The 18,379-nt window shown below is 44.3% G+C and overlaps 1 protein-coding gene across 1 annotated transcript in view; it reads left to right on the top strand.

Annotated features, from left to right (window-relative positions):
* CREBBP (CREB binding protein) overlaps positions 1 to 18,379 on the top strand; it is a 156,745-nt gene that overhangs the window by 121,642 nt on the left and 16,724 nt on the right. Inside the window, exons 19-23 of the mRNA XM_037989910.2 lie at positions 73 to 161; positions 5,674 to 5,754; positions 7,789 to 7,845; positions 12,021 to 12,098; positions 12,418 to 12,485. Of these exons, the coding sequence (XP_037845838.1) occupies positions 73 to 161; positions 5,674 to 5,754; positions 7,789 to 7,845; positions 12,021 to 12,098; positions 12,418 to 12,485 (373 nt within the window). The remainder of the gene's footprint in view (positions 1 to 72; positions 162 to 5,673; positions 5,755 to 7,788; positions 7,846 to 12,020; positions 12,099 to 12,417; positions 12,486 to 18,379) is intronic.

Genomic DNA, 18,379 nt, shown 5'->3' with positions numbered 1-18,379 from the left:
TAGACTAGAACATTATAGGACAGTAAATGGAATGTATTTTTATATAAAAGTATTTCTCCTTTATTTTTGCAGTATGAGTTTTCCCCACAGACTTTGTGCTGCTATGGGAAGCAGCTGTGTACCATTCCTCGCGATGCTGCGTACTACAGCTATCAGAATAGGTAAGTGTCAAGCAGCATCCTGCATTGTGTCTTAGGGCAAGGCACGTTCATCTGGTTATAGTCTGTGTACATTATTTCTTTCCTGAAGTTCCAATAAAAAGTGGCCCAATTTCAGGCCGGGTGTGGTGGCTCACACCTGTAATCCCAGCACTTTGGGAGGCTGAGGTGGGAGGATCGCTTGAGCCCAGGAGTTACGTTATCAGCCTTGGCAACATAGTGAGACCCCCATCTCTATTTGAAAAAAAGAAAAGTAGCTCGATTTCAGTGTCTTGTTAGTCACACGGATAGGCCCATGGCCTCTTAGTTATAAAGCATACTTTTATAGTGTAAAAACTGTAACCTCTGAGTCAAGTCTTGCCGTACTACTTAATTAGGTACGTTCTTTCTTCAGCCATGCCTGTTCTAAAACGCAACCCTAGAAGCAAGCGTCTGAAGTTGAGAGTAACTCTGATAAAGGTTGGCATGCCTTTTTTAAGATGTTCATAGAGTAGAAAATGTGGATTTTACTATTCTGCCTGCAAATATTTGCCTGGGTAATTTGGCCAGGTCAGTCTCATGGAAAGACTTGCACGAGTGCTACTTCCTTTGAGGCAGAGGAAAAGGGTCCATGATCTTTATTTTTAAATTTGACACTAGCAGCATGATACAAAATGAGATCTGGTGTTTTAATTGAGTTCAAGAATCACCCTCCTATTATAAGATGGCCATTTCAGGATTTTGTGAGTGGTGGATCTGCTTAAGAAATACTTGCCATTCTTTTGGAATATGAAGATGGCTAAAGAATAGATCTCCTGTCTTAAAATAGATGGAGAGTGAAAATAGTATTTTTTGTTGTGGCTTCCCACACAAATACACCTTGCGTAGTTTCGGGGTTGTTTGAGAAGTCAGCTTATCTGGACCGCAGCGTGTGAGTGTCCATGTGCAGCTGCAGTGTGAGCACACCATGCGTGGAGGCACAGGTCAGGAATCTTGCTCAAACTGTGACGTTGCCTCCATTTTATGAGCCAGCAGCTGGATTCTCTGTGGCCAAGATAGAGCTTTGTGCCTGTTCTTTGTCTTTAGGTTCAAGTATTAACCGTCAACACTGGAGTTTGGCGTTTTTTATTATTTCACTCTCGTTTGGATGCAGTAATTATGTCCTATACTTCAAAGAAGACAGAAGCCTTTTTGTTATTTGTTCACAGGCCTGAAAATGTTGGAATTTTGTGGTTGTTTTAATTCTTCTATGTTTTTTAAAAAACCATATTCAAGATAAGTAATAACTCCCATCAGAATCCTGTATTTTAAAAAATCCTTTTGACACAAAAATGTCTCGAAAAAAGGTTCCTAAGCCTTTTCTATTAGGAATAAGCCTGGCCTGCTTATTCCTAATACTGTTCAGTGTAGTGAAACACCAGTGCAAGGGGGAAGGGCAGACCCTAAACTGCATCTCTGCTGGAAGTGCAGCCTGTGCAATTGTCCTGCTGAAAATAGGTTAACATTCGGAGTCTGATTTCCATCTCAACTTCCCCTTTATCAATAGAAACATTTTATGATCAAGTTTAAAATGATACCATAGCCCCTTCCTAATGGAATCTCTCCCATAGTGACTTGCTGCTCTTCTGGAAGTTCTGGCCACTCCTTTTACAGTTTTAGCCCCATGACTTCAGCACACCCCATGATGTATTAACGTATTAAGCTTAGCTTTGTCCATGATACAGACAATAGCGTCTTCCCTCGCAGCCTCATTTTGTCAAGTCCCCAATGATGAAATAATGAATAGGGATGCACTTTAAAAACCATTTGTGCCAAGCAAAATAAAGTTAATGATATCTTAAGAGAAAGGTTGATATTAACTATTCCCAGAAAAATGCCACCCCTGCTACGTTGCCCAACAGAGTTTTGGTCTATAAGGAAGGTAGATTGTTTACCACTCTCTCTAAAGTGTTGTGGGGCCTATTCCTGGGTCTGTTGGGACCCTGCCTTTGCTGGTTTGCACAGATTTTGGTCTTTTACATTGAGAGCAATTAAAGTTAAATGGAATTGGTAGGATCAAAGAGTCATTGATGGCGTGTAAACACAGGACCATCTTGAAAGTTCTGAAACGTCTTATTTTGTTTCTGTATAGAACTTCATTTTTACTAAACAAAAGTAATGTATTTTGAAGAGTGGAAATGCAAATAAAGGAGTTCCTTGTTATTAGTGATAATTTTTAAAGTGTAGGCGTAGCATTCCTCAGGTGATCACAGGCATGCTCGCTAGAACAGTGTGTCTGAGTAGGTTAGCATGTTATCATCCTAAGAAAGCAGTGGCCTGATTCTGTAACAAATACTTGAACTGCTTATGTTTTTATTTTCATCTTTGACTATTTATGAACACTGCAGTGTTCTCATGAATGTTTGTCTTGGCACTTGTAGTCCTAAACTGGGCACTTAGAACAATAAAAAATCCTGCAGACCATTTAAACAAGTGAAACCCTAATATATAAGTGAGCGTATGGTTACGTTTTCACTTGTTTTCGTACTTTGCAAATTTGAAAGTAGCTCATGTTGGAAAAACTGTTTTTTAGCTTTCCCAGTTAGTATCTATAGATAATATAAATATTATCTATAGATACCCCAGTTAGGAAAAACTTTTTTAGCTTTCCCAGTTAGTATCTATAGATAATATAAATATTATCTATAGATACCCCAGTTATTCATATGTACTGATATGGTACTTAAAACAATCTGCATTTGAAAACTTACTCCATATATTAAATTACCCTTACAGATAAACTATGCAGTTACATTGTACTAACTTTAGCAACCCTGAAATGCATCATTACTGGATTATGTGAAGTATTTCTCCTTTGCAATTCCATATTCATCAAGCTGCTTCCTTCACACCAGGCAAAATGTCATCTGGGTGCTTAAGTTGAAAAGCAAATTTCTAAATCTTTATGTGTTTCCAGGGAGAATAAAGTGTGGACTAGGTAAGAAGGTAGGGGCAGTCTGGCAATAACGTCTAGCATTCACTGACTGCCAGGGTTGCTGTAGCTGATTTTACTAGTTGGGGGTGACTGCTGTCTGTTCTGTGTGCTTTCTTCATCTCTCAGAACAGTAATAAAGTGAAGCCACGGGCCCCTCTTCCTCCCCTTCTTAAACATGAAGAGGCTAAATTGTCCATTTCTCCAGCAGTTTGGGGGCAGACAAGGAGTCTGTTGACATGCTTTGCCTCCCCGGTTCTGATCCTTGGATTTTCCAGGATGGGAGTCAGTCATACAGGAAGAGCCTCAGTTTCCCAGCCACCGCAAGGGTTGCCATTCCACCACCAGTGTCTCCCTCTGTGTCACTTTCCTCGGTGGGAAAAGATGGGTTTATGGTCCTTGTTTCCTGGATGTTGCTGGGCTTGCTGTCCTTGAATAGAAGCAAAGAATTTCTCTAGGATTTTAAAACCATTTAGACTCACCTGTGATTACGATGGGAGTTTCATTTCAGAATGTCTTGAACGGTCCCTTCTAGCTGGCCATAGTGCTGTGTGTTTGATTGTAACATGAATGGAGCACTCAATTTGGAGTTTTACTTATAAAAGGGAAGTATTGGGGATTGAGGGAATGTCTTTTTTGCATATTGTTTTGGTTGCCACTGAATTGGTTTATAGTTTTTGTACTTTAATTCCTTCTTGCCAGTGATGACCATGCCCTCCTGCACATGGAAGTTCTCCATACAGGATTTTAGGATATTTACAAAATAGTGAATGGCCAGAATATTGCTGTAGTTCATTCAGGAAAAAAAAAAATACATATTTAAAGAAAAACATTAATCTGCCTGTTCCCTGTCAGAGTTTTAAATCCTGACATAATTTATTAGTTGAGTTAGTCCCAAATAAATTAGTCCAAGCAAGAAACCTTCGTTAATCCAGTGAATCTGTCATGTTCATCATCAACCAAACGCAAAAAAAATGGCTCATCTTGAGATGTTGTGCATGCTCTGAAGTTGTATGCTTTAAAATGTGCTGTGTGTGTGGGGTTAGTGAAATACAGCAGGCAAAATGCTCAGTGTATTGAATTAAGATTAGATTTGGGACTTGTGGGGGACCTGTCCTAGTGGTGGTGAACTGGCCACACGGTGGCCCACACCTCAGTCTCCTGTAGCCGTGTGAATGCGCAAGTGAGTGAGACTGCAGCTGCCGTGTCCCGTTCTGCACTTGGTGGTTCAGCCTGGCGCTCGAGTCCTGTCGCACTGTTTTTAATACTAATCCTTCCTGGCATCTTGTAGACATAGTTTTGAGCACTAAACCGCATTCGTGCTGCCGTTGCTACCTGACACTCATTCTTCTCGCTTGTGTGATCCACCTCCGCCCGCTTGTTTATTTTTACGGTATTCTTGTGTACTCGTGTCGTTTTATGCAGCATCAGCCTGCATTTCTGTTGATTTCTCATTTATGTTCTTTCCAAACATTTAGTAGTTTTTATTTTAATTGTTTGTATTTGATAGCTTGAGCCCAGGCTCTATATTGTCTTACAAGAAATTGGGGTGATGGATAATTTCTCAAATGCAGATTGTTCTTTAAAGATTAACTCTAAATTCACTTAACTTGGATTGCCCCCAAGTCAGAACAGTCATTGGCTAAGTCTCTCCGATTGATGGATGATTGGTCCCAGTACCAAAAATGTCACATCAAAGCTTAGAATTGAATTTTCAAAGATTGTTCATGGATTTACATATATTGTATTTCTTATACAATATATCACATTTCTTACTCTGTATATTCATATTGATAAATGGGTGGAAAGTCTTTGACCCTGACTGCATTTATGTTAAATGTTTGTCTAGAATATGGATTTGGTTTCATTTGTATTGTAACACAATTAACTGAATGATTAACATGAAAAAAAAAAACCAGGAAAAAATTAAAATCAGTTCTGGGTGCTCAGCATTTTCATGCATTTAAAGATCTGGCTTAATACCGGAAATAAAATCTCTGAATTGCTGTCAAGCATAAATTTTCCATTTTGAAAAATAAAGCTATTTCAGTTTAAATTGCTTTTTTAAGGCCTTTTGTCAGACTGTTTTGTTCAAGTAAATTTTTCCATCTCAAACCCTAGAGTTATATTTGACTTTCTCTGAGTAAGAACAAAATTCAGATTCCTAAATTTGGGCTCCATGCAATTCTAGTATTAACAACTCCTTGAAAACATTTGCCTCTTGGAGCCAGACCGAGCCTGTCGTTGTTAGTGATGATGGCCTGTGATGTGTGCAATGAGACCGAATGCTAATCAATGCTTTGCCTTGGCTTTCTGCTCTGTGTTGTCTTGGTGTCTGCGTCTTACCTCTGTGTCTGTGCTATTTGTTCCCTTCCTTGTTCTCTAATCCTGCCTTTCCCCACCTGCCCCCTGTTCCTTTCATTGTCCTCACTGACCCATCAATCAACCAACAACGCCCCCCCTTCGTCGTGGTGCTCTGCCCTGCTCTGATTGGTGGCTTCGTTGCTTGGGTGGCTGTGTGTTTTGATGGACCAGTTCACCCAAGTATGGCCTTCTTGCTGACAGGTATCATTTCTGTGAGAAGTGTTTCACAGAGATCCAGGGCGAGAATGTGACCCTGGGTGACGACCCTTCACAGCCCCAGACGTAAGTACCGTCCTGTCATTTTTTCTGGGGTGAGGGAGGGCGACCTTAAATTGTTTTTTCCTCTTACCAATGACTGTAAGGAAAGTACCACTGCCATTTTGACTTTCATGCAATGTTTTTTGGTTTTTTGTTTTTGAGACAGGTTTTCATTCTGTCACCTGAGTGGTGTGCAGTGGCACTATCTCAACTCGTTCAAGCAATCCTCCTTTCTCAGCCTCTCAAGTAGCTGGGATTACAGGGGCACGCCACCATACCCAGCCAATTTTTTGTATTTTTTGTAGGGACGAGGTCTCGCCGTGTTGCCCAAGCTGGTCTTAAACTCCTACACTGAAGCACAATCCACCTGCCTGGGCCTTCCAAAGTGCTGAGATTATAGTGTGTAGTGTTGTGGGGTTTGTTTCATATTAATTATGCTCACATTTAATTTGAATATGTGTATACATACACATTTACACTGAAAAACGTGTTTTGGCTGAACCACAGTGCCACTTCTGCCTTTATCATTCAAGGCAGTGGCACTATGGCTGACCACTGTAGACCGCTGCTCTCTCTTGACCTTGGTTTGTCTTTTCTTCTAAAATAATTGTTTTTTTCTAGTTGTTGTCAACTTCCATTTTGGGGAATTATAAATTTTCTTTATTTTAATTTTTTTTTTTTTTTAAATGGGATCTCACTGTGTTACCCAGGCTGGTCTCGAACTCTTGGCCTCAAGCAGTCCTCCTGCCTTGGCCTTCCGAAGTGCTGGGACCACCATGCCCGACCGTGTAAATTTTCAGTTATACCTGATAAACCAGGTAGCCCCATTTACAGAACTGGCAGTAGCAAAAAATGAGTTTGGTGTACATGCCCTGCCCTTTACATTTAGTTTATCTCCACTTAAACCTCCATCCTTTCAGTTGCTGAGCTCTAATGCAGATTAATGGATTCCAGTACCCCATTTTTTGGCCTAAGGTATAAATGTGTCTCCTTCCCTCACTAGTGCTTTCTTTACCTATTGTTTATCGGCTCCAAAGTGGACAGGTATGACTTTGTTAGTTCATTCCTGCGCAGGGTTAAACTTTTACTTCCAGTATTTATTATCCAGCAGAGTTACCTTCGAGTGATAGAATGGCATGTGTGTGGCAAGAAAAAGCAAATGCACAAATTGTGTTATCAACTCATTTCTATGCTTGAAATATCTAAAAACCTGCCAGCCACCCACCGCGTCTGCCCAGGTCTACCGTTCCCTCTTTTCGTCAGACTGAGTTCCCTAGTCTTCCATGATTCCTCCCACCCTACCCACAGTGTGACTTCCCCCAACAGAAAGGAAGGCTTTGCCACAGGAGCAGTTTCCAGCAGTGTAGGCACTTACGCTCTACCATTTTCTTTGTTCAAATGCAGAAAAAAACCTAACTTGTAAGACATACAAACCAAAGTGACTGAAATTCTACATTTTTAATTTATTTCCCTTGTCATCCTAATTCTCTTTAGTTGTGTGATTAATAATTGGATTGTTGCTTGAGCAACATAGTGAGACCCCCATCTCTACAAAAAATGAAAAAAACTTAACAGGTTGTGGTGGTTTGTATCTGTCGTCCCAGCTACTTAGAACCGGGGTGAGTTTGAATTCAGCCTGGGCAACATAATGAGACCCCCATCTCCACAAAAAATCAAAAAATTAGCCAGTCGTGGTGGTGCATTCCTACAGTCCCAGCTACCCAGGAGGATCACTTGAGCCTTGGAGGTTAAGGCTGCAGTGAGCCATGATCGCGCCACTGCACTCCAGGCTGAGCAGCAGAGCAAGACCCTGTCTCTGAAAAAAAAGAAAGAAAAGAAAATAAATGGTAGTGGAATATGTGGAAAAAGAAATTGTAATGTTCTGAGAAATTAAATTTTCTGTTCATTCCGTTATTATATGTACTTGAGGTTTTAAAGGACCATCATGTCTTTTTGTTTGAAGAACTAGTTACAAAATCACATTCCAGAGACCCTATAGTTTATACTCAACAGATAAATTTTAGTTAATACAACATGTTTTCTTTTTTTTAAAACAAGGACAATTTCAAAGGATCAGTTTGAAAAGAAGAAAAATGATACCTTAGACCCCGAACCGTAAGTATATAGCTATTTCTTTTTTACTTTTAATTTTGGTTTGAAATTGGTAAAGTTACTCCTTATGGAGTGGGTTGTGGGTAAAAACATTGGAAATATGTTACAATAAGTGGAATTTCTGGTGTGAGCTTATCTTTTAGATATAGATTCTTTTTAAACTTAAACAAAATATGTATGTCTCTGTAACATGTTCTCTAATTACTGGATTTTAACAAGGATAAAATTAAATGGATGTTTCAGTTCTATGAAAACCTCTCTAATAATTTGGTCATGGGTGTCTTTAAGAAGCCATTTCCTGTAATCCCTGCACTTTGGGAGGCCGAGGCGGGCGGATCACAAGGTCAGGAGATCGAGACCATGGTGAAACCCCGTCTCTACTAAAAAATAGAAAAAAAAAATTAGCCGGGCGCAGTGGCGGGCGCCTGTAGTCCCAGCTACTTGGGAGGCTGAGGCAGGAGAATGGCGTGAGCCCGGAAGGCGGAGCTTGCAGTGAGCCGAGATTGCGCCACTGCACTCCAGCCTGGGCGACAGAGCGAGACTCCGTCTCAAAAAAAAAATAAAAATAAAGAAGCCATTTAGTGGCCGGGCGCGGTGGCTCAAGCCTGTAATCCCAGCACTTTGGGAGGCCGAGACGGGCGGATCACTAGGTCAGGAGATCGAGACCATCCTGGCTAACATGGTGAAACCCTGTCTCTACTAAAAATACAAAAAAAAACCTAGCCGGGCGAGGTGGCGGGCGCCTGTAGTCCCAGCTGCTCGGGAGGCTGAGGCAGGAGAATGGCGTAAACCCGGGAGGCGGAGCTTGCAGTGAGCTGAGATCGGCCACTGCACTCCAGGCTGGGCAACAGAGCCAGACTCCGTCTCAAAAAAAAAAAAAAAAAAGCCATTTAGTATGAATCTTTAGAGACCAAAGGTAGGAATATTTGGTGGGATAGTACTAGTAGTATCGTTTAAAGGGAAATACCAGAAAGAAAATCTCTTGGAAACTGCTTTCTCAAATAATGTAAAGCTTGGTGCATGTTCTTGCCATTGTTAAGCACTTTCTACAGTGATGAATGAGAGTGTTGCATTTGCTAACCTTGCTTCATAACAGCCCCTAAAGAGATGCCAGAATTTCTTCAGTGTGGTAGCCTCTTCCCAGGTCCCCAGTGTAAAGTTCTGAGGGCACTCCAAATTGGCATGGCGATACTGGCTATTTTTTGTCCCCACGGTGAGCACAGGCTCCAGGAGCACTGGCTGCTTGGGAAATGTGGACTGTGACTCAGCCAAAGCAAGAAACAGATCCTGCTCTCCCTATCCTGACCCACTCACTCCAGGGAAGCCAGTGTCTAGAGTGGCAGGCACAGATTTCTACCCAGGCCACCTCTGGAAACCTAGCTTGACTTTCAGCAGGTTATTTCATCTCTCCCAGCACCTGATACACAGACAGGACGATGATGTGAAATCCTAGAGCTGTAGTCTTGGTGAGATGGCAGGGCAGAGCGGCCACCCCTCTCGTGACCAGCAGATCGTTTTTCCTGACTTTCCACCTTTCTTTTCACACTGTGTCTTTCTCTCCGTGGCTTTATAGTTTCATTATGATTTATATCTACTTCTCTTTTCCACCCCCCCCCCCCCCCCGAGATGAGTCTTGCTCTGTCCCCTAGGCTGTAGAGCAGTGGCGCGATCTCGGCTCACTGCGACCTCCGCCTCCCGGGTTCAAGCAGTTCTCTGCCTCAGCCTCCCGAGTGGCTGGGATTACCAGCCCAGCTAATTTTTTTGTGTTTTTAGTAGAGATGGGGTTTCACCATCTTGACCAGGCTGGTCTTGAACTCCTGACCTCGTGATCCACCCATCTCGGCCTCCCAGAGTGCTGGGATTACAGGTGCGAGCCACCGTGCCTGGCTGACTTATATCTACTTTTTAATTTCAAAATATATTACATTCAAGTAGTAGGTGCCAGGCAGAGGGAATACATGGATGGGTAAAGGGGTCTCCTTCTTCCTGCTGGTTGTAGTCTAGAGAGACAGCTGGGTAATGGCACAGCCTGCAGCAGGAGACAGTGCAAGTGAGTCCCAGACAGAAGGGACCCCGCCTGGGCAGAGCGGCATCATCACAGTTGGACCTGGTTTCCTGGACAAGGTGATACTTATGTTGAAGCTGCAGAGCATTCTAGAAACAAAGACATGAAAGAACACAGGTTGCTCAATAAAACTACAAGTCCCTTAGAGTGGGTGGTTGGTAGGCAGAGATTAACTTCATGAAGGGCCATTTCACTGTCTTTTGACAATAGACTTTATCCTACAATGTGCTGAGGAGGTTTTGAAGAATAGCATTGGTTCTAATGTAGGAAGGTCACCCTTGGTCTATGAGGTGAATTGATCAGAAGAGGAAAGACATTGTTCTCTAGTAGAGAAATTAGTTAAGAGATACAAAGCAGCAGGAGGCAAGAAACTGAAACCCTAATTAAAGCAAGAGCTTTTGGAGCGAGGCAGGGGGGCTTGTTGGCAGGCTGAGGGAAGGGGAGCCACCTAGTTGGCCAATAATAATTGGGAGTGAGAGAAAGGGGGAAATTCAAAATGGATGTCATGGGGTCTAGAATACACAGTATTTTGTTTGGATTTTGTTTGTTTGTTGTTTTTGAAACAGGGTCTTGCTGTGTCACCCAGGCTGGAGTGCAGTGGTGCAATCATAGCTCACTGCAGCCACAACCTCCCAGACTCAAACATCCTCCTAAGTAACTGGGACTACAGGCACACACCACCATGCCCAGCTAATTTTTTAATTTTTTGTAGAGACAGGGACTCCATATTTTACCCAGGCTGGTCTTAAACTCCCGGTAAAACAATCCTTCCGCCTCAGCCTCTCCACATGCTAGAATTACAGGTGTGAGCCACTGTACCTGGCCCAAGTGTAGTTTTGGGGGGCACTCCTTTTCCCTGACATGGGAGGGAATAGTTGAGAGCAGGGGACCTTTGGAGACGGCACAGGAATTGAGAAAGTTCTTAGCCCCAACCTTTGAAATTCTTAGCATAAGGGAAGAGCTCAGTGACTGGGTTTTCAAAGACAGGGCTTGTGGAGGACAGCACTGGAGGAAAGGAGTGCAGATTCAGAGCAGCTGCCACGTGGAAGGCAGAGGGAGCCAGATGGAGCTGGGTTGTCAGAGATTGCCACAGGACTGTGAACGGGTGCTGCCATGTTTTCACAGTTTTGTGTGTGTGTCTTTTCTTTCCTTCCAGCAGACTGGGCAGAGAAGCCTGATGAGGGTAGACCCACGGCTAAGGGCTTGCATAGCACGTGCAATGGACAGATTAAGGGAACAAGGGCAGGGGCACACTGTAGAGGAGCCATAGCTCAGAGCTCAGGAGCACACAGGGAGTCACATTACTCACCAGTCCCTTCAGCCCCTCCTCGGAGGTATGCATTGTGGAGGCAGCAAGGGAGGGAGTTGACAAAAACCAAAGGTCTGACCTCAAGGCATCTTGGCATTTAAGATTCCTGGGTAAGCCAGTTCCTGGAGGTGACGGAGCTCTGGTGAGCCGTGGTTGTGGGCTGCCATAGAACAGTGTGGAGGATTTGTGGGGAATGGGTGGTCCATCCTCTCGCTTCACCAGTGTTTACTTGAACAAACTCCTGTCAACTTACCAGTAGGCCTGACACGTTCCACCCTTTTGTAACTGACTCCGAACTGGTGTTTTTGTGCCTCTGGCCTAGCATGGCTGCTCTGAACTGGCCATGTTTCCCATTAGTATCCTAAACAATTTTAGACTTAAGAGCACATGTTTAGAATACTAAAAGTATTGTTCTCTATTTTTTAAGTCAGTTTAGGCATGTGAAATCACCTAGAGAAGGCATTGTTCTTGAAAATGTGTAGTAGTGTCAGAAATACCGGCCTGTGAGATACGTATTTGTCACAGTAATTTTTAAAAATAAAGTTTCCTTTCTGGTTGCAAAGGGAGATTGGGAGAAAAGAGGAATGAAGCACTTGTACAAAGAAAAGAAGAAAGCTTTTTCCTATAGAAGATATCATATGGATGCATTGTAAAATATAGCTGAATCAGCCAACTCATGCTTTAATGTCAGCACTACTCAAAGTAACCCAGAGAACAAGGTGTAGATGCACACACAGACATCTACAAGTGACTCCGGTCGTGTGGTTCCGTGTGCTTTAACAGTGCGCCGCCTTTGTCTCCTAGTTTCGTTGATTGCAAGGAGTGTGGCCGGAAGATGCATCAGATTTGTGTTCTGCACTATGACATCATTTGGCCTTCAGGGTAAGTAGTTTCCCCTGGCCTGGAGGGCAGTTCTACACAGAGACAATGGTGGGGCAGTTGCAGTGGCTACTGCATCTCATTCATTGTTGTCAGCAAGAATTCAACAATTAAGAGAGATGGCAGTTGGTTCTAAATTTAAGTTCTAAGTGTTTGTCTGCTTTAGGATTTGTGACATCAAAGCAGTCTGCCTCTTCACTCTTTAATTTTATAATAATAATGTGATTTAAACTGCCAACAAAATATCTGAATGCTGCATTTTGTTGGTTTGACAATTTACATCATTATATACAGTCTCATCATACCACTATTATTTTTGCAGTTTTGTGTGCGACAACTGCTTGAAGAAAACTGGCAGACCTCGAAAAGAAAACAAATTCAGTGCTAAGAGTAAGTTTGGGGAAGCTTTTTGTTTCCTGGACTGCACATTTTAGAAACTTGTAGAAATTGTCCCCATTGTCCTTTGGTTCCTCTCAACACATGGTTTTGAGGTTTGGTTGTCAAAGATTTTTGTGAGTTTTTCCCCCAGTACTTTGTATTTTTCTTGTCTCATCCTTAAGGAGAGCCAGGCCAGTCATGAGGGTAAGAACGCAAGAATGTTCTTCCGGGGCTTCACTGAGAATAGGCAGCACAGCTGTGAGTCCCTGAAGTCTGTGTTTCTCAGAATGGTCATCTCAGCCACGGGACTGCTGAGCACGGGGCTTGGAGCAGGACTGGCAGCCTTGGGCTGTGGATCTTCACGGAGTGTAAAACCTCTCAGTCCACCCTTAAAGGGAATATTTAGCCTGATTGTTATTCAGCTTTTATGATCCAGTGCATGTTTTAGATGAAAGGTTAGGTGTACAGTAAACTTTGTAAATTCTCAGAGAAAATTTGTCAACAGATTATTCTCAAGTGGCTTAGACCTAAGACCCCTCACCCCTCGTGCGTGTGTGTGTACACACTGGGGTACTGTTGGCCAGCACTGTCTAACCCTGGGCCCTTTGTGGGCTGTCATGGGTCCATCCCGTGGGTGCTGGGTTCTGCTACAGTGGAGCATGAGCCATGGCCCCTGGGAACCAGCTGCCACCCTGGGAGTAGGAGCCTGGCCTGCATGTGGACTGGCTAGACATGTTACTGCAGCTGGTGGTGCCTGTGCAGAAATAGAACAACCTGTTACTGCTAGAAGTAACTTTGCATGAGTAGACTTTTTTTTTTTTTAATTTGAGACAGTCTTGCTCTGTCGCCAGGCTGGAGTGCAGTGTGGTGCAATCTCAGCTCTCTGCAACTTCCGCCTCCCGGGTTCAAGTGATTCTCCTGCCTCAGCCTCCTGAGTAGCTGGGACTACAGGCGCCCGCCACCATGCCCAACTAATTTTTGTATTTTTACTAGAGACGGGGTTTCACCATGTTGGGTTGGCCAGGATGGTCTCAATCTCTTGACCTTGTGATCTGCCCGCCTCAGCCTCCCCAAGTGCTGGGATTACAGCCGTTAGCTACCGCACCCGGCTCTTTTTTTTTTTTTTTAAGACCGCATTGTTTTCAAAAGTTGATGATTATTTAATCTTTATAATAGAGTCAATTCTCAAGTCTTGGGATGGCCTTCTGCAGCTTGACATGCCAGGCTGTCCTTTTGTTGAGTTAACCAGCAAAACCACACAAGAAGGACAACTGCAGCAGCGTTCTAACGTTCACTTGCCTGCTGCTCCCTACAGCTGTCACCTTTCTGTGGCAGGACAGGTGACTGGCATGTTGCTCAGGAGATCCCCAACAGAACCAGGGTCATTTGGGGAGCTCAGAGTAGAAAAGAGATGGAAATGCTGGGATGGACCATGCACTGGGGGAAGGGGAGGAGGAAGCTACCTGTAGACTTGAGACTGAGTCCTAAAGTTCAAACTCTGTTGTTAACCAACATCCAAAGTTATTCTATAGCTTACACTGCCTTTGTTAAATTTTTTGAAATACCACTCATTGATAAACTATCGTAATACTTAGCTCAGTTTCTCAACTGAGCCACTACTAACATTTCAGGCCAGGTAATCCTCTGTTTTGGGGGCTGTCCTGTGCATTATAGGATTTTAGCAGCATCCCTGGCCTCTACTCACTCATTGCCAGTAACACCTTCCTCACATAGTGAAATGACCAACAAATTCATTATGTCTGTCAAAAATGTCTCCAGACATTGCCAGATGTCCCCTGGAGGAGGGGCACAGTTGCCTCCATTTGAGAGGCCCTGCTTCAGAGGATTCTTTCCTCTGCATTTGAGCAAATTGGAAGTTCTTCCCTGGGCCAGAGGCTCAGTAGCCAAAACAGAATTACCCAGAGAGCTAGACCTCCGTAGAACAGTCATTGCCTGGAAGAGGCAGGAGGTGACTAGGGGGAATGACACAAGTGACCCCAGAGCGGGTCTGGTCCCACTCCCACTCCAGCATCCAGAAAGACCCATGGGCATTCGGTGGATGAGCCCAAGATCTAGAAATGGAACATTACAGGAGAAAAGGGCCTAGGAGACTAGAGGTAGCTCTACTCTGTCGGTGTGAGCTTGTGTCAGCACAGGGGTTGTGGTGTGTGTGATCACAGAGTAAAGGTATGCTTCCTTAATCTTGCATTGAAAACCACCTCCTTCGCACACGCCGTATGCAAAGTCAAATTCAGGTAGATTAACAGGGAGAAAAGTAAGCAAAACTACAAATGCATTCAGGATAAAAGTAAGATAATAATTTTACTGTGTTGAGTTATGAAAAGCCTTCCTTAAAAAGATACAACCCAGCGATGAGAAAGGAAAAGGCACAAAAGGCCCATCATGCGCCATGGATGAAAATGTAAGTTGAATGCCAGAAAGCGAGGGGCACAATTTAAAGTGTTCATTTTTAGATTTAACAAGTCTACTTTCACACATGTATCCTATAAAAATATTTGCACATATGCATAAAGGCACATACAAGGACATAACTGCAGCAGTGGCAAGGAGTGATGAAAAAGTAGCAACAGCGACCAAATCAAGTGATAACAGAAAAGGAGGCAGCACCGTGAGGAAGGTGGCACTGTGTGCACTGCAGGTAGCATGGCCTGCCCCTAGACCCCTGTGCTGTCTGAGGCCACCTCTGGAGTATGCAGCCATATATGGATCACAGGTGTCAAATAGTGAAGTTACTATGGAAGAGTGTTTGTTTGTTTGTTTTTTGAGACAGAGTCTTGCTCTGTCGCACAGACTGGAGTGCAGTGGCGCGATCTCAGTTCACTGCAAGCTCTACCTTCCAGGTTCACGCCATTCTCCTGCCTCAGCCTCCCGAGTAGCTGGGACTACCAGCGCCTGCCAACACACCCGGCTAATTTTTTTTTTTTTTTTTTTTTTGTATTTTTAGTAGAGGCGGGGTTTCACCATATTAGCCGGGATGGTCTCGATCTCCTGACCTCATAATCTGCCCACCTCGGCCTCCCAAAGTACTGGAATTTACGGATGTGAGCCACCATTCCCAGCCAGAGTGTATTTTGTTTTAATATATATACATATGAAAATATGTATTTTCACCGGGCGCAATGGCCCATGCCTGTAATCCCAGCACTTTGGGAGGCTGAGGCGGGTGGATCACGAGATCAGGAGATCGAGACCATCCTGGCTAACACAGTGAAACCCCATCTCTACTAAAAATGCAAAAAATTAGCCGGGCGCAGTGGCGGGCACCTGTAATCCCAGCTACTTGGGAGGCTGAGGCAGGGGAATGGCGTGAACCCTGGAGGCGGAGCTTGCAGTGAGCCGAGATAGCACCACTGCACTCCAGCCTGGGCGACAGAGCGAGACTCCGTCTCAAAAAAAAAAAAAGAAAAGAAAATATGTATTTTCCCCATGAGAAGGTGTATCGCTAAAATTTTTATTTCTGAGTGTGCTGGCTCCTCTACCCTCTACATGTGCCTTCCTGCACACAACACGTTGTTGGTTCTTGGCAGCTGTTTAAATGTCTCTTTATATAGTACAGTTAATTTAGGTGATTTGAAGAAAAAAGTAAAGACCTAATGTAAAAAGTTGATTCTGGCCACTCATGGTGGCTTACGCCTATAATCCCAGCACTTTGGGAGGCTGAGGCGAGAGGATCACTGGAGCCCAGGATGTCGAGGCTACAGTGAACTAAGATCGTGTCATTGCACTCCAGCCTGGGCGACAGAACAAGACCCTGTCTCAAAAAAAAAAAAAAGGTCAATTCCTTCTGTTTGCTGTTTGGAAATGGTAGTGTGTGGGGCCACCCTTTCACATGGGGAAAGAGACAAGATATTGGTGTTTGCTGCAATGTGGCCCTTCTTAGCCGTGTCTAACTTTCTCAGCTGGAAGCCACTTCGTTTGGGAGCAAAACTGGTCAGCAGGTGCACGAGGGTAAGAATGCAATAATGTTCTTCAGGGGCTTCACTGAGAATAGGTAGCATAGCTGTGAGTTCCTGAAGTCTGTGTTTCTCAGAATGGTCATCTCAGCCACGGAACTGCTGAGCACAGAGCTCGGAGCAGGACTCGCAGCCTTCGTGGAGTGTAAAACGTCTCAGTCCACCCTCCCCCACCTTTTTTTTTTCTGAGACGGAGTCTCATTCTGTCACCCAGGCTGGAGTGCAGTGGCGCCATCTCGGCTCACTGCAAGCTCCACCTCCCGGGTTCACGCCATTCTCCTGCCTCAGCCTCCTGGGTAGCTGGGACTACAGGCGTCCACCACCACACCTAACTTTTTTTTTTCCTTTGTATTTTTAATAGAGACGGGGTTTCACCATGTTGGCCAGGATGGTCTCGATCTTACCTCATGATCCACCCACCTCAGCCTCCCAAAGTGTTGGGATTACAGGCGCGAGCCACCACGCCCAGCCCACCCTCCCCTTATTTTTATAGTTTTGCCAACTTTTACATTTCCGTGGAGTTTTTATTTCTTTGCCATTGTACTTTTTTTCTTTTTTAGAGACAGAGACAGAATTTTGCCCTTGTTGCACAGGCTGAAGTACGATGGTGCGATCTCTGCTCACCGCAACCTCCGCCTCCCCGGTTCAAGCGATTCTTCTCCATCAGCCTGCCAAGTAGCTGGGGTTACAGGCATGCGCCACCACGCCTGGCTAATTTTGTATTTTTAGTAGAGACAGGGTTTCTCCATGTTGGTCAGGCTGGTCTTAAACTCCTGACCTCAGGTGATCCGCCTGTCTCGGCCTCCCAAAATGCTGGAATTAAAGGTGTGAGCCATCGTGCCTGGCCTAATTTTACATGTTTAGTGAAGATGGGGTTTCACCATGTTGGCCAGGCTGGTCTGGAACTCCTGATCTCAGGTGATCCATTCACCTCAGCCTCCCAAAGTGCTGGAATTACTGCGCCCAGCTTAATTTTGTATTTTTAGTAGAGATGGGGCTTCTCCGTGTTGGTCAGGCTGGTCTTGAACTCCTGACCTCAGGTGATCCGCCTTCCTCGGCCTCCCAAAGTGCTAGTATTATAGGCGTGAGCCATCGCGTCCAGTCTAATTTAGCATTGTTAGCAGTGATGGGGTTTCACCATGTTGGCCAGGCTGGTCTCGAACTCCTGACCTCAAGTGATCCATTCGCCTCAGCCTCCCAAAGTGCTAGGGTTACAGGCGTGAGCCACCATGCCTGGCTTAATTTTGTATTTTTAGTAGAAACGGGGTTTCTCCATGTTGGTCAGACTGGTCTCGAACTCCCAACCTCAGGTGATCTGCCTGCCTCGGCCTCCCAAAGTGCTGGGATTATAGGCGTGAGCCACTGTGCCCAGCACATTTTTCTTTTCAAATCATTTTTATTCGGGTACAACGTACCCAAAAAGCAGCACCACTGATTCATTTATTGCAGCAAAATGAAATTTAGAAGTTTGGTCTAAATTTTCCAGCTCACTAAGGAATCTTCTAAAATTCCCAATTTTCCTATTTCTCACTAACATAGGAAATATTTGAAAGCCAGTAAAGAAAGAAACGTCTTTTAAAATCTCATTGTCTATAAGTAATCACTAAGAACCTTTTGCAACTTTCCCTTATAGTTTTTTAACCTGTGTATGAGGAGTTCTCTGTACTGAAATAATGTCCTGCCACTGGGCAGCTCCTGTGACAGTAGCCACCCGGGGTTGGCCCTGGGTGAGGAGGGGTGCAACAGGGAGGGGAGCCCAGGAAAGGCTGCCCTCATCAAGGATCAGAAACTTCATTCATGCACCACACGAGGCGGTGGCTCAGGGCAGGCTTGGAGGCCAATACTTTGCCGGCTCCTGAGGCACCAGGCAGGCTGTGGCCAGAGCTTGATTTGTCAGCCCTAGAACATTCCACGCTCAGGTTAGACTCTGTA

This window comes from Chlorocebus sabaeus, chromosome 5 (genome assembly GCF_047675955.1).
Source record: "Chlorocebus sabaeus isolate Y175 chromosome 5, mChlSab1.0.hap1, whole genome shotgun sequence".
NCBI lineage: Eukaryota > Metazoa > Chordata > Mammalia > Primates > Cercopithecidae > Chlorocebus > Chlorocebus sabaeus.
The sequence above is the reverse complement of the archived record's forward strand: the minus strand, read 5'-3'. Positions and strand labels throughout refer to the sequence as shown.